Genomic DNA, 14,245 nt, shown 5'->3' on the forward strand with positions numbered 1-14,245 from the left:
TAAAGCGCAGAAAAAAAAACTGATCTGCAGCTTGTATAAAATTTAGTTTTCTCTTAAGAATGTGTCACGTGGAACACTGGGATAAAGGTCAGTCCCGTGCTTGCACATTTGTTTATGCTTAAATTCTAGATGATTATTCTTAAGGCACCTTGAACATTCCTGCCTGATGAAAACCTGTTTTGTGCTTGTTCTTGTAATCCAGATGATTATGAGGTTTTAGTTACTACTATTTACTTTGCTTTCCCCTGCAAGAAGTATTTTAAGAAAAAGAAAACCTTGTGCTTTACATATGTATCAATGTGCAAAAGCAGGATTTTCTTTTAGCTTTTAAATCTTGCCTTTATTTTTGTTAAAAATTGAAATGTTTGTGGCTTGCACAGTGCGAGTCCACACAATAACACACGGGTGGCTTTTGCTGTTGTTCAGTAAGTGCTGAACAGAGACACCCAATGCACATCAGCTGCAATGGAGATTACACTAATGCTACATGGAAATTAGTGGAGTAAGTGAGTTGGTTTTGAGGAAGTATTTTGACACAGTTGCTTACATTCAGATTGAGAACAAAAAGGAAAAGAATAATGACTTCTGCAACTGGGTATGTTCCTCTGCTGGGTGTGAGGTGGAGCTGTGTATTCTGAAGGGATGGACTGTCAAAGTCTGGATTTATCAATCAGATACGAGTGAAATTATCCACTAAGAAAATAAGCAGTCATTTGTAATACCCATTTCTCACCATTAAAATAATTTTAAAATAAATGAATGTTAGAATGTTCCTTACAGAAAAAGAATATCAGTATTAAAAATTACTTTGCAGTTGCTGTTAGGGATTTTTAAAAAAAAAAAAAGAAAAAGAAATGTGTTCATACAGTGTCAGCAACTGATAGTGACGTAAATTTGTTTCTCCAATGTAAAGCTTCTAAAAACCCAAGGGAGCATGAGGGACAGGTGAATATCTTACCTCTGGAGCAACTTTCTAGGAAAAAAAAAAGTTTTATGAGTCCATTCTTAGTTGTGACACTAGTTTGTGTTGCTCATCTTTCTGCTGTTGTCAGAATACTTGTAATAAGGAAAAAGAAAAATCTAGGCTTTTCTGGCTTTCTTAAGACTGGAAGAGTTCCTTTGCTCTCCAAGATTTGCCAAGAGAGCTTTGGCTCTTGTTTGGACTTTGTAGAGGCTTCCATGGCCATGGCCATGCTGTGCTGGCTTCCTGGAAGGCATTGTTCAGGTTCTGGCCCCATGTTTTGAATGAAGTTCGGATTTTTGTATCACTAAAACAAGTAAAAATTAAAGAAAAGCCTCGGGGAGGTGAAAGGGAGGTAGAAATAAATGGTGGAATTCTTCTTTGAATTACTTGCTTTGGAATGAAGAGAAACCATTGTGATAGCAGGGTCCATGAGGGACTTTTCTGGTAGTAAACCTGGAACCAGTTCTCCAAGGATGCAATGTAATTAGCACCCTGTAGCAGTTATACATCCTGCTTTTGGATTGTTAAGAAGATGTAGCGTGTTCTTTTGTTCTCAGTAAAAGCACTGTGAAACCAGAAGTATACTAATAAAATGTTAAATAATTTTTAATATATTCCTGCTTCTTTGTCATAATGTAAGTATGTGTTGGTTTACTAGGAGAACAGTCATCTTCTAAAAACACTTGGAATAATGTTTAGTATTTCCAAGTATTTCCCTTTTTATGGGATGTCCTAAAATTTTCTGATAACCTCTTCAGAAAAAACTTTTTGTCTTCCCTCTCTGTGTGAAAAATTCCTTAATACTCAGGAAATGTGAACCTGCAATAATTGGTCTTTTTTTCTAATCCTGGTTACACTCAGATGCCAGTTGTGAGCTGGTAGTTTTTTAGTTTTTCGATAGATGTTTCCCTTAAAATAGTAATAATAAAAAATGTACTCAGTCTGTGAACAATCTTGCAACAGTCTTGATTTACATGACATAGAAACATGACTGCATACTAGAATGTACTAATTATAAACGGTTTGGTGTTACCACTGTTATTTCTCTGTTTATAAATACTTTTAAGTGACAGTGAAGTAGATTGCTCTGTTCACAAGCTTTCATCTGCCCACGAGTGCCTTTACACAGTGCTCAACTTTTGCTTTTCAGAATTGTCACTCCTCTAAGTAAATTAAACTTTCGAGTCTGGAGCCATCAAACGTTAAAATCGGATGTCCTTCTGGGAAGTGCTGCTCTGGATATTCATGAGACTTTGAAATCAAACAGTATGAAACGTAAGTAGAAGGTTAACAGTACCTTAGGATGCTGCAGGATTTGTCAGGAATTCTCTGTTACCGTGTCTGTGCAACTCTGTAGGTGGCCTCAAAAATTCCTTTTGTGGCTATAGATTCTCTTTATGAGCTTCCTCCCGCGTTTACAGTGTAATCTGTTCTCACTGTACACAGCCTGCTCTGGTGCCACTAAAAACCTGGTATCTTTCACTTTGCTAGTATGTGCAAGAGTGAAAGCCTAATTTAAGAGAAGAGTGTTTCCTCTTAGACAGCTTAAAAATGAAAGCTGATCTTTTCCTGGTGCTAGACCTGGCAATGTGTACAGTTATTTTTGTCCTAACTAGATTTATAGGGGTATGTTGTGTTATTCCATGCAGCTTGGAACTAGTGAGCTGTTGGGCAGCGTGTGCTCCTGTGGAGCTTGAGAGAGAAATGCAGAATTCTACACTTTCAGACGTGGGCGTTGGAAATGCAGCGTGTTATAAGTGTAGTAAGACATTCTCCTGGCAGAGTGTTACTGTCCTGCTGGATCTGGGGGAAAATTGTTCTGTATCACACCACATCCCCTGCTGCAATTCATTGGGTTTTGCTTCAAACCATTTAATGAAGAACATTTATTTACAGTCCTGTTTCACTGAAAAACAGTGATTTACCCTGAAAATATTTTTGTTCTGGGGATATGATGCAAAATCTTCACATTCTGAATGTGAATGTTGATGTCGTTAGATAAGTGTGAAGTATTTTAATTAGAATTGGTAACCTGCTTTGTAGGAAGAGTAAGGTGAATTACATTTCCTAACGACAGGTTTGGAACTAGTGAGCTGTTGGGCAGCGTGTGCTCCTGTGGAGCTTGAGAGAGAAATGCAGAATTCTACACTTTCAGACGTGGGCGTTGGAAATGCAGCGTGTTATAAGTGTAGTAAGACATTCTCCTGGCAGAGTGTTACTGTCCTGCTGGATCTGGGGGAAAATTGTTCTGTATCACACCACATCCCCTGCTGCAATTCATTGGGTTTTGCTTCAAACCATTTAATGAAGAACATTTATTTACAGTCCTGTTTCACTGAAAAACAGTGATTTACCCTGAAAATATTTTTGTTCTGGGGATATGATGCAAAATCTTCACATTCTGAATGTGAATGTTGATGTCGTTAGATAAGTGTGAAGTATTTTAATTAGAAGATAGAATTGGTAACCTGCTTTGTAGGAAGAATAAGGTGAATTACATTTCCTAACGACAGGTTTTTGAGGACAGGTGTATTAATTGCTTTAGAAATGTGGGCAGAAACATTTGACTCAATCTCTGCTGGAACGATAATCCTTGCTTTAGGCAGCAATAAGGTTATGCTTCAGTTTTCCCCTCTCTGTAGAAATAATAATTTTTTACTGGTGTCTGGAAATGATTAACTTTATCACACAAAACATAGAAAATTAGGAAAAGACCGAGCTGTCATTCTGTGGTTTGTTTGGGTTTTGTTTTTTTTCTTTCCTTGATCTCTGTGGTCTGTGATTGGCTTCTTGAATAAAACACACTTTTTTTTTTTTTTTCTGTCATGTAGTAAGATAAACTCCCATTATTTCTGTACGTTTCCAGTTGAGCAGGTGGTGGTGACATTGCATCTTGTTGGTGACCGAGAGCCTGCAGAGGTGGTGGGAGATCTCTCTGTCTGTCTGGATGGGATGCAGGTGGATCCTGAGCTCCTGACCAATGGAGAGGCCTCAAGTACAAGAAGTAAGTGACTTTCAATTCAAATGTACCATCTACATTTATTTGGCATACAAAGCAGCTTTTTTTTTTTATGGAAACTTTAACATAATGTTTTAATAATCATAATAACAGCGGTTTCTATAACTTTCTGTTTGTAAAGGCCAGGACTTTTTCACATTTTTATTTGAGGTGGAATCATAGCCCACGGTGAAGCTTTTCAGCCTTACTGTAATGAAAATAAGATCAGCATTTTTATTTTCTGGACTTTACTAACTTATATGTAGCAAATCTCAAACTTTAATGAAAGCCTGTAGCTTCCCTGAATGTTTAATAATATCATAAACAGAAAAGAATATAGAATAAGTTAGTTTGATCTTACCCTCATCATAAGTATTCTGCCTATTAGGAGATGTGGGTTTATATTAGTTTTTTCTAAAAATATCTCATTTAAATAAATGTTTTCATAGATTTTGTTCCCTGTGGAGTACCTAGGAGATGTGGGTCTATATTAGTTTTTTCTTAAAATCTCATTTAAATAAATGTTTTCATAGATTTTGTTCCCTGTGGAGTACTGCAGAGAGGGATTCACTGTTCTTTTTAGTTGATGTCATCAGTTTCAGATAACTAGTACTATGTTTAACTGAAAATCTTAAGTACATATAAAATGTGTAATTACACTACAATAAAAAGTAAGGGGTTTTAATTCCATTGGTGCAGGACAGGCAACGGAGCATCTTTGAGGGTGTGGTACATTGTAGAGCAGAAGTAGATAGGAGGTTATTTCTCCAGCAGGCAGCATTGGGGAGACAAGGCAAGCAATTTATTGGGCATTTTTAGGATTCTGTTTGGGTTTTTTAAAGGCCTAAAAGAAGTTGCTTTGAGATTCCGTCTTAAGTATCATAGGAAAATGAAATTAACACACTGGCTTTGTAACCATTATTTCCTAAAGCTTTTAGTCCATCTTTCTTCCATCTTGTTGAAAGGACCGATCACATTATCTGAGGGTGTGGGATTTTTTGGTAAAAAAAAAAAAAACGGATGCTGAGATTTCCTAGGGCTTGTGGAGCAGGGCTGAGGGGTGGCCAGAGAAGTACCTACTGAGAGTAACACATCTTCCCCTGATGCAATACTTAGGTTTCATCTGTACTTTCTTCCATTTCCTGAAATTCACCTACTGAGAAAGAGGTGGTAGCAAGTAGAAAAGGGCGCGCAGGTAGTGGAACTGAGTCCTGGATACAGGTTTGGGCTGGACAGGGCAGACAGAAGTTGACATCCCAAGCCCAGGAGTTCAGCGGAGGGTTTCCAGATGACAGGGGACTGGAGCACAGGAGGAGAGTTCAATCAGCGTGACACATTCTTATTGTACAAGCTAAAGGTACTTATGGGCAAATACAGTGTTTATTGAGTAGCTTCTAAGTTATGATTTCTGTTTCTGGGATTAAAACCCCTTCTGTGCCCAGGCCACTAACAGCAATTATCATAAGCCTTTACATGGCTACATCCTTGTCTTTGGCTTAGATCTCTACATAGTTCCTGTCAGAAATGATAACTGATTTCTTTGTTAATGACATTTATTTAATTCAATGGAAATAAAGTATGGTGTAGGGGAGGACTTTGTAGAGTAGGGGAGATGGTTGGACTCGATGATCCCAAGGGTCTCTTCCAGCCTGAATGATTCTATGATTCTATGATTCTATGATTCTATGATTCTATGATTTGTGCTGTCTACATGAATGAGCAGTTATGTGCTGCGTATTCAAGTGTTGCAAATGCTGGCACAAAAGCCAAATATTTCCAAGCTGGCTGAATAAGCAGCTACAAAATGTTTGCAAATGTGGGCGGAGCGGCTGTAATTCAGTTTGGAGGGCTGCCATATTTTCTACCTGCTTGAATGCCTTTATGCTAAATAATTTACAGAGAAAGGGAAGGGTCCAGGCTAGAGAGCCCCAGAAGATAAAGCCCCTGCGGTTGCTCGTTGGCCAACCAGAGAGAAGGTTTTAGAGAAGTTGTTGCCTTTCCTGCTCTGCCTGTTATCCTTCAAAAGGGAGAGAACATGAAAAGCCAGTTCCAGTTGAAGAATGGAGAAAGCTGCTTGGTGCTGCTACAAAGAGAGGACAGTGTTATCAAACTTGTGTCATTTTCATACAGTCCAATGATATCCTGTTCTGTCTTTCATAAGGTGAAAATATTCCTCACAGTGGCAGTGGTTTTAAACAAATGCATACATACAGGCACATCTAGAGGGTGTGTCATTTTCGTACAGTCCAATGATATCCTGTTCTGTCTTTCATAAGGTGAAAATATTCCTCACAGTGGCAGTGGTTTTAAACAAATGCATACAGGCACATGTAGAGGGACACGTGAAATGTACAGAGTGTGAAATAAGGCAGTAGATAAGCAGCACGTAGTGTATCACCTCCACATTTGAAAAAATGTGAGCGTTAAAGACTGCTTCTTTTCTTGGAAATGATTCAGAATGTTGCTTATACTTCTGTTTTCCTTTTCTTTTTGATATTTAAGGTCCCACACAGAACGACGGCTCCAAAGTAAAGAATGATACACGGTAAGATTTTTTTTTTTTTTAAATTTTAATACTGCCTTTTAGCGTTTGCAGTTTTGAAAGAGGAATTATATGTTTTATAAAGAAGACAATTGAAAAATTTCAGGGTATGCCCTGCAACAGTGCCTGTTAAGATCTGAGCATGTCCTAAACAGAAATACTGTGCTGTTGGACATTAACATGTTAAATTGTTTTCCATATGAGCCCCATCTTCTGGCTGCAGTTTGGCTCCAGACCTGACTGATCTTTTGGGTTTTTCCCTTCGTCATCCTTTTCCCAGTGATTAACCAAAGTAAAATATAAATAAAATAGTATAATAATCCCACTGGTGAGTAAATGGCACTGGTTATTTTTACCCTGTTTTGTTATATAGCATGGAGGTATCAGAATTATATTTAGCTTTAAGAAGATACCAAGAGCTGTCTAGCAGTTGTGGTGTTTAAAGGTCGATATCGGATTATGTGCCCTGCTGCTTGGTAGGATAAAAGTGGGACCATCCTTGCTGGTGGATTAACCTGCAGTGAGCACTGTGCTACTTTAATTAGCTCCCAGTACTAAGCTGTGAAATGCACATCACTCTTGGATGACATCTGGAGTAGGGAAGTTAAATTTCACTGTTTTTGTTAATAGATCATAACTCTCTTATCTCTGTCATCTAAAGTCTTCCCATGAAAGGGTTTTTTTTCTGTTTCCTTCATGCTCAGAAGAATGTTTCCATGCTTGGGTATTCACAGTGCCCGAGTGTGTGGTAGTATAATAATAATAGTTGATTTGGTTTTATTATCAACCAGTGGGGTCTTTGGTATTCATTAAAGGTCCATTTTGAGGATCATGTAAACGACCTGGAATATGTCTTAACGGTGGTTATTGTTACACGTGTAACAATGTTTTGATATGCATTGATAAGCCAACTGGGCAAACACACTAAAGATAAAAGGTGACCCCTCTACCTTTGATGTTCAAACACCACCGCTTTGCTTCCTGGGCCTGAGGAAGACCCGGGCCATAGCTCTTACCAACTGCACATCACTATTGGCTTGTGCACGTTTTCAGAGTCATTTACTTTGTGGTTCCTGTGGTACGGACTGAGTTGTGTGCACCACACCTGGTACAGAGCAACAGCGTGTTCCACAATGTTATTGACGCCAAATATGCCTGGTTCTGCTTGGTCCTCAGTGGTTTGTCACTCACTCAGCCTTACCTACTGCTCTCTATTTTCTGCTCATGTAAAGTAGGCTAATTTTTGCGGTACGGGGCTAAAACCATAACCTGTGGCTTTATTACTGATGACCTAAGTACTTGGCCTGTCAATCCACTAGAATTTTGGTTGACAATCCTTTTGTTTTGCTCAACATATTCTGAAGATAAAACACTTCACAGGTAAAGCTTGTAGATGCCTGTAACTCTGTTCAAGGAGCTACAGATGGACCAGACTAATACACCGCTCAGTGGAACTGAGTGCTACAGAATGGGTGAACTTCTCCTAAAGTTGAGAAGCTTATATTCAGAGCTGTTCTAAATTCTCTAAATTCTTCTGGTCTTTCCAGAATTGAGTTTAGGGGGGGAAATTGGTGTATTTCTAAAAATGTCTGGTCTTCTCTAAAAATGTAGAGCATTCTATGTGTTGTGAGCACATGCCAGCCTTGTGGAGTAAATGCACCCAGGCTGCTCTCAGGTCTTTGTCACCTTTTCATCTCATTAGAGACAAGTGGGGGAAATAACTGAGCAAAATCCTGGGCCTGGGCCTAAAGGCAGGTGTATCGAGTTGGGAAAATGAAAGAGGAGATTTCAGTGAGGGATGTTATATACATCTGTTTCACAACCTTTTCACGGGCTGAGGTTTCACATACCTCAGGAGATAAACTCTTAGTATATTTATACAGGTGTATAGGTGTTTAGACTTATGATGTCTGTAAGAATCTCACCTAGACATAACTATTACATTCCAGTCTCTTCATGAAGTTTAATCATCCACACGCTATTACAACAGTCCTCCTTTTTATCTTTTCCTGCAAAAGGACTAACTCAAATGGCCTTGAAAGCTGTGAAGATGCTGCTGCCAATGAAAACAAGACTGTTAATGGCAGTGATTCTCCCTTACTCACCAATGGGAACTGCAAACCTGCTCGACCTCCCAGACCTTCTCGGCCACCTCCGCCCACTCCCCGCAGACCCCCCTCAGTACCTGGTACGTCTTCTGGGGCCGGGGTTCATCCCAAAACCACACACACTTGCCATGAACATAACTCTTTGTGATGCTGATGGTTAACTACGTTTTTTTCATGGTAAATTCTTTGGCAGATAACTTCCAAAGGGCTATTATTTAGCTCACGTTCAGTCTGTATTGTTTGATCATTGTTTCTAGTATTAGAAATTTTTCATTTCCACATCTGCAAAGTAATGACTGAGGTGAGACCTCTACATACAGCACAGCCAGGACCCAAACAACACGAGTGAATGGGACTTCTGCACTGAGACATCCCCTGAGATTGAGGCTTGAGATGAAACCTACTGAAGGGCTCACAGAACTGTCTCAAATTGACAATACTGGGTTTTGAAATACTCCTTATTTGTTTCTGCGATTCAAATTAAATTCTGTGAAATAGAAACATTTAGAACATTCATTACTCTTTTGCACTGAAATGGATATTCTATTTTATCTGATTAGTTAAAAACCTCCTGTGCCCCCATACACTGCAGCCTGTTTCAGTAGTCTCATTATTACAATTGATAAATGCTGAGTCTGGATGGGAAACTGTGATACAGAAATTACTTTAAAAGATGAATTGAGTGTAGTTCAGTGATGAAGCCTGACTCATCTAGAACTTCTTATCCCACCCACCAAATGGCATTCAGAACAAACCTGAAAACGCTTAAAGTATGTCTGTATTCCCCTCCCATTCCCATAATTTATTTCCATGCAAAGGCAAATCTCTTCTTGAAAATTTTAGGCTTATTATCTCTAAAATTATTATTTCAAATAATAAATGGGAAATAATTAACTCACCAATGCAAGAAAGAAATTTTTTTGTTTATAATCATTTAGTGTTTACAGATGCAGACAACTTGCTTTGATACATGTGCTTTATTCTATTGGAAATATCAAAATTGTGCCATTGGTGGCAATTCCGGGATTAAAGCATTTTTAGGAAGTGAAACAAAATTGCTTTTGAGTGTTTTGTGTAAGCTGTGAAATGTGGCTGTGTGTAGGCACTTTGAAATACCGGTTCTTGCGCGCGTACCTTTGTGATTTACAACTTCTGAAATTGATTGGTGATAAATATCAGTTAAAAGCTTTTTTTTTTTTTTTTTATCTTTTTTTGATGTCTCTGACCCCACAGCAAGTGTAAATGGTCCTTCACCCACCTCCACAGAGAACGAAGGGGCCGGTGCGGGCTCAGCGGCGGCTGCGGCCCCAAACTCCTCCCCAGAGCAGAGCCCGGAGGGAGCAGCAGCCCCCACAGCAGCCTCCACCTCAGCTCCTGCCACGGCCGCGCTCACCACCCCCCCGGTGTCCCGCCAGGTCCAGCCAGTGAATCCTCCCCCTCAAGCACTTACCACAGTCAGTCAAGGTCCTCTTCCACCTGGGTATGGCTTTCATCAGTTAATTTTTTTTTTTTTGTGCTGACATTTCCAGTTTTACTTTATGTTACTTACAGTAGGTGTAAGAAAGCATTAGTAATACCTGCGCTCTGCTGCATAACTAAAATACCCCCCAGTATTAATTCATAGAATAGAATCATAGAATCGTCTAGGTTGGAAGAGACCCTTGGGATCATCGAGTCCAACCATCTCCCCTACTCTACAAAGTCCTCCCCTACACCATGTCCCTCAGCACTGCATCTAAACGGCCCTTAAACACAGCCAGGGATGGGGACTCCACCCCCTCCCTGGGCAGCCTGTTCCAATGCCCGACCACTCTTTGGGTGAAAAATTCCTTCCTAATGTTCAGTCTAAACCTCCCCTGTTGGAGCTTGAAGCCGTTCCCTCTCGTTCTGTCACTAATTACCTGTGAGAAGAGACCAGCACCAACCTCTCTACAGTGTCCTTTCACGAAGTTGTAGAGAGTGATGAGGTCTCCCCTCAGCCTCCTCTTCCTCACACTAAACAGCCCCAACTCCCTCAGCCGCTCCTCATACAATTTGTTTTCCAGCCCCCTCACCAGCTTCATTGCCCTCCTCTGCACTCGCTCCAATATCTCTCTTGTATTGAGGTGCCCAAAATTCGGAGGTTTTCATGAGGTGCTGGAGCTGGAGAGAAGGGCAACGGAGCTGGTGAGGGGTCTGGAGCACAAGTCTTGTGAGGAGAGGCTGAGGGAGCTGGGGGTGTTCAGCCTGGAGAAAAGGAGGCTGAGGGGAGACCTTCTCGCTCTCTCCAACTCCCTGAAAGGAGGGTGTAGCCAGGGGGGGTCGGTCTCTTCTTCCAAGGAACAGGCAATGGGATAAGAGGGAACAGCCTCAAGTTGCACCAGGGGAGGTTCAGATGGATATCAGGAAAAAAGCTGACACAGAAAGGGTTATGAAGCCTTGGACTGGGCTGCCCAGGGAAGGGGTTGAGGCACCATCCCTGGAGGGATTTAAAAGGCAGGCTGACATAGTGCTTGGAGACATGGTTTAGTGATGGGTTTTATCAGAGTTAGGTTGATGGTTGGACCAGATGATCTGAAAAGTCCCTTCCAACCTGGACAATTCTATGATTCATAACTTTTTTGTCAGGCACGGTTTGTTCAAGAAAAGAATTAGTATTTCAGGTATTTTTGATACTTCTCCTACATTCAAATGTTGATGAAAGATAGAAGTTTTAAATAGTGTGACAGTTTGCTGTCTTCTAATTACAATGAAGCCAGGCAGTAAAATATTGGTATAGATAAGTAGAAGAAGAGCTGCTATTGCAGTATATAATCAAAAGTTTTGGACTCCATACTGCAGCTCGCTACCTGGGAGTAGCGTGGGCAGGCACATGTAGAGTCTGCCAGATGGTTACTCTGTTCCCTCAGAGCTCTCATTTAGGATCTAAACTTTAAAAAAAAAAAAAAAAGTTTCTGGGCTCTTTGACTCTCTGAGTGAGGGAAAGCAAAAGCTTTCCAGTGTGAATGGTGTAATTGGTGAAATGTCTGCCTTGATTGGCAGGCAGCTGAACCAAAAGGTAGGAGAGGTCTGAATTACCTCACTAACAGGATAACAGAAATGTAAAAGCAGCCCTGAAAACACGGGTTGTTGCTTTAGCATTTTGATTTCAACAGAAATGGCAGATGAGCACGCTTTCTTCCCCACAATGTTACCTTTGATGCAAATACAGAGCTAAGTCAGTATCTGCACATGCAGAAAATATGTGAGCAGTGCCCTTAGGATAAATTCTGCATATTTGTGATTTGTGCAAAATTTGCATGTTTTGAGGATTTAAATTGAATTAGTTTTACTCCAAAAGGGGTTTATGCTCTACAGGTGATTCTATTCAACAGGTGTTTGATATACTTGATGTTGAATACAAAACTTTGCTTCATTGCTTGCTAAAATTCTATCTGTAGGCATGAATTTTAGCTTCAGTTTCCCAGAAGCTGGAAGATGGTCATGTAGAACGATTTTTATGTTGTAGTAGTTGACGTGGACTCAGTGTTAGTGTGAACATTGCACCACTGGGTAATGGACAGCATTTTGGTGCGTCTCAAAGCATTTTATGAAAAGAAACATTTCTCATCTCAGTACTGCAGATGAATGCTTGGAGTAGTTTGATCTGCAGGAAGATAAAAATACTCTTTTATTTTCAGTTGGGAGCAAAGAGTAGACCAGCATGGTCGAGTGTACTATGTAGATCATGTTGAAAAACGAACAACGTGGGATCGACCAGAGCCTCTTCCTCCAAGGTGAGCCAGGATATGGGGAGATTTTTTTCAGAAATTAATTGACTGGCAATTTACTACAGCCAGAAAGCGTGTTTGTAAACAGAAATGTTAAACCCAGTGCAGAAAATTGCACCAAGTTGTCTCCAATGAGTTCTGTAAAAATGCATAGTGTGGAAAAGAGCTGAATGTCAAAAATAACAGAATCTGAATTTCCTGCCAAAGATGAAGCGCTCAGAAGCACAGATTTAAGCTAAAGGCAGTGTAGACACCTCCAACTGTAAAACAGAACCAAAACCACGGAAGAGTATTTTGGGATTGAGGTGAGGATCAGGTTGAGCAGGAAGGCCCGTGGTTGGCTCTGTGTCCCGAGGTCACTGGTTGCAGCCCTTTCATCTGCTCTCGGGGTTCCCAGCTGTTCATTTACCACAGTCTCAGAAACCAGCTTTGGTTACTGGGCTGTTCCAGCTGGGAGCGTCACAACAGCCAGCAGTGTTAGTCTCTGCATGGAAACAGTCTTCACATTTGTTCTGTGTTTCTAATTAAAAAAAAAAAAAAAAGTAAGAAAAATGTCAGGATTATTCTGTTGCACTTCATTCATACTCAGGTGGTTCACGCGCTACACAGAATTGCAAAGTAAAAGCATGGGATAGTAAAGAGAACCTGATATTGAAGAAGAAAACCTGGCAGACAGTCTCACAGAGGGAATCCACCTGTCATACTCCATTTATTTTGTACTCAATTTAACCCTCTTTTAGAGGATTGACTGGTGTATTACTTAACTTTATTCAGAATAGTAGTTTTTTCACTCAAGTTCTGTAAATAGTATTGAATCCATATGAACTGAAAATAATTAAAAAAACCTAACAACCCAAACCTCAATGCCAGCACCTTCCTTGTCTGCCAAATGAGAGTGTGAGGAAACCTTGCATCGTACAGCCCAAACTGTCAGAGGTTTTGCTCTCTTTTTAGGAGAAACCAGCAGCCTGTTTGTTGTCTTATGACTTGGGCAGTGATAGTATTGACTGGTTTGTGTAGCTCTTGAAAACTATTTGAAAATAATCCTGAAAGTACAGTAAATGGACCGACTCTGACTTGGTATGATATGCAACAAAATAAAAGTGATTCTCCTCAAACAATATTAGTTCTTACATAGTTTTAGTGGAGGCTAAAAGGAGACTAAAATGATGGCTGAAAAGCCTCTGCTTTCTATCCACTACCTGCATTCTGCCTCTTTGCCAAAAAAATGCTTCTGAGCCCTCAAAATTGTCTGCTCTTAAGAAACTGTTGCTTGTAATTTGTTTTAAAAGCTGGGAGCGACGTGTTGACAACATGGGGAGGATTTATTACGTTGACCACTTCACTAGAACGACGACGTGGCAGAGACCAACACTGGAGTCTGTCCGGAATTACGAGCAGTGGCAGCTTCAGCGCAGCCAGCTCCAGGGAGCCATGCAGCAGTTTAATCAGAGGTTTATCTACGGGGTAAGGAATTGAATGACAACTGTAAAGATTAAGTAAGAGAGAGACCTTTTTCAGATTTTTCAGCACATTAGTCTCTGTTCTGCATGTTGAAAGTATATATGTATTTGGGGTTTGGGCATGCATGGGCCACTTTTCCCCATAAAAATACTAGACTTTGCTATTGTTTATTCTTTATGAAAATGCAGTACTTTTGTGTGTGTAGCATGGCAGGTAGTAATAATTGGCAACCTTAGTTCTTGTCTTTGCAATGACTGCAGGCAGCAGGTGCAGTATAGTGTTTTTTTGTCAACTGAATATAGGTGATGTTCTTTGATAAAATGTATGTACAATATTGATAAAAGTCATTGGTTCAAAACAAACTAGAGCTTAGTAATGAGCTGGTTTATTTGTGTTGTGTCTTGTATTGGCTTTCCCAAA

General features: G+C 40.1%; 1 protein-coding gene across 1 annotated transcript in view; it reads left to right on the plus strand.

The window, feature by feature from the left end:
• Positions 1-14,245, plus strand: part of ITCH (itchy E3 ubiquitin protein ligase) — a 69,029-nt gene that overhangs the window by 33,873 nt on the left and 20,911 nt on the right. The window contains exons 4-10 of the mRNA XM_014958376.1: positions 2,115-2,239; positions 3,831-3,968; positions 6,465-6,507; positions 8,523-8,692; positions 9,846-10,092; positions 12,272-12,367; positions 13,654-13,828. Of these exons, the coding sequence (XP_014813862.1) occupies positions 2,115-2,239; positions 3,831-3,968; positions 6,465-6,507; positions 8,523-8,692; positions 9,846-10,092; positions 12,272-12,367; positions 13,654-13,828 (994 nt within the window). The remainder of the gene's footprint in view (positions 1-2,114; positions 2,240-3,830; positions 3,969-6,464; positions 6,508-8,522; positions 8,693-9,845; positions 10,093-12,271; positions 12,368-13,653; positions 13,829-14,245) is intronic.

The sequence above is a fragment of the Calidris pugnax genome, unplaced genomic scaffold (genome assembly GCF_001431845.1).
Source record: "Calidris pugnax isolate Ruff unplaced genomic scaffold, ASM143184v1 scaffold395, whole genome shotgun sequence".
Lineage (NCBI taxonomy): Eukaryota > Metazoa > Chordata > Aves > Charadriiformes > Scolopacidae > Calidris > Calidris pugnax.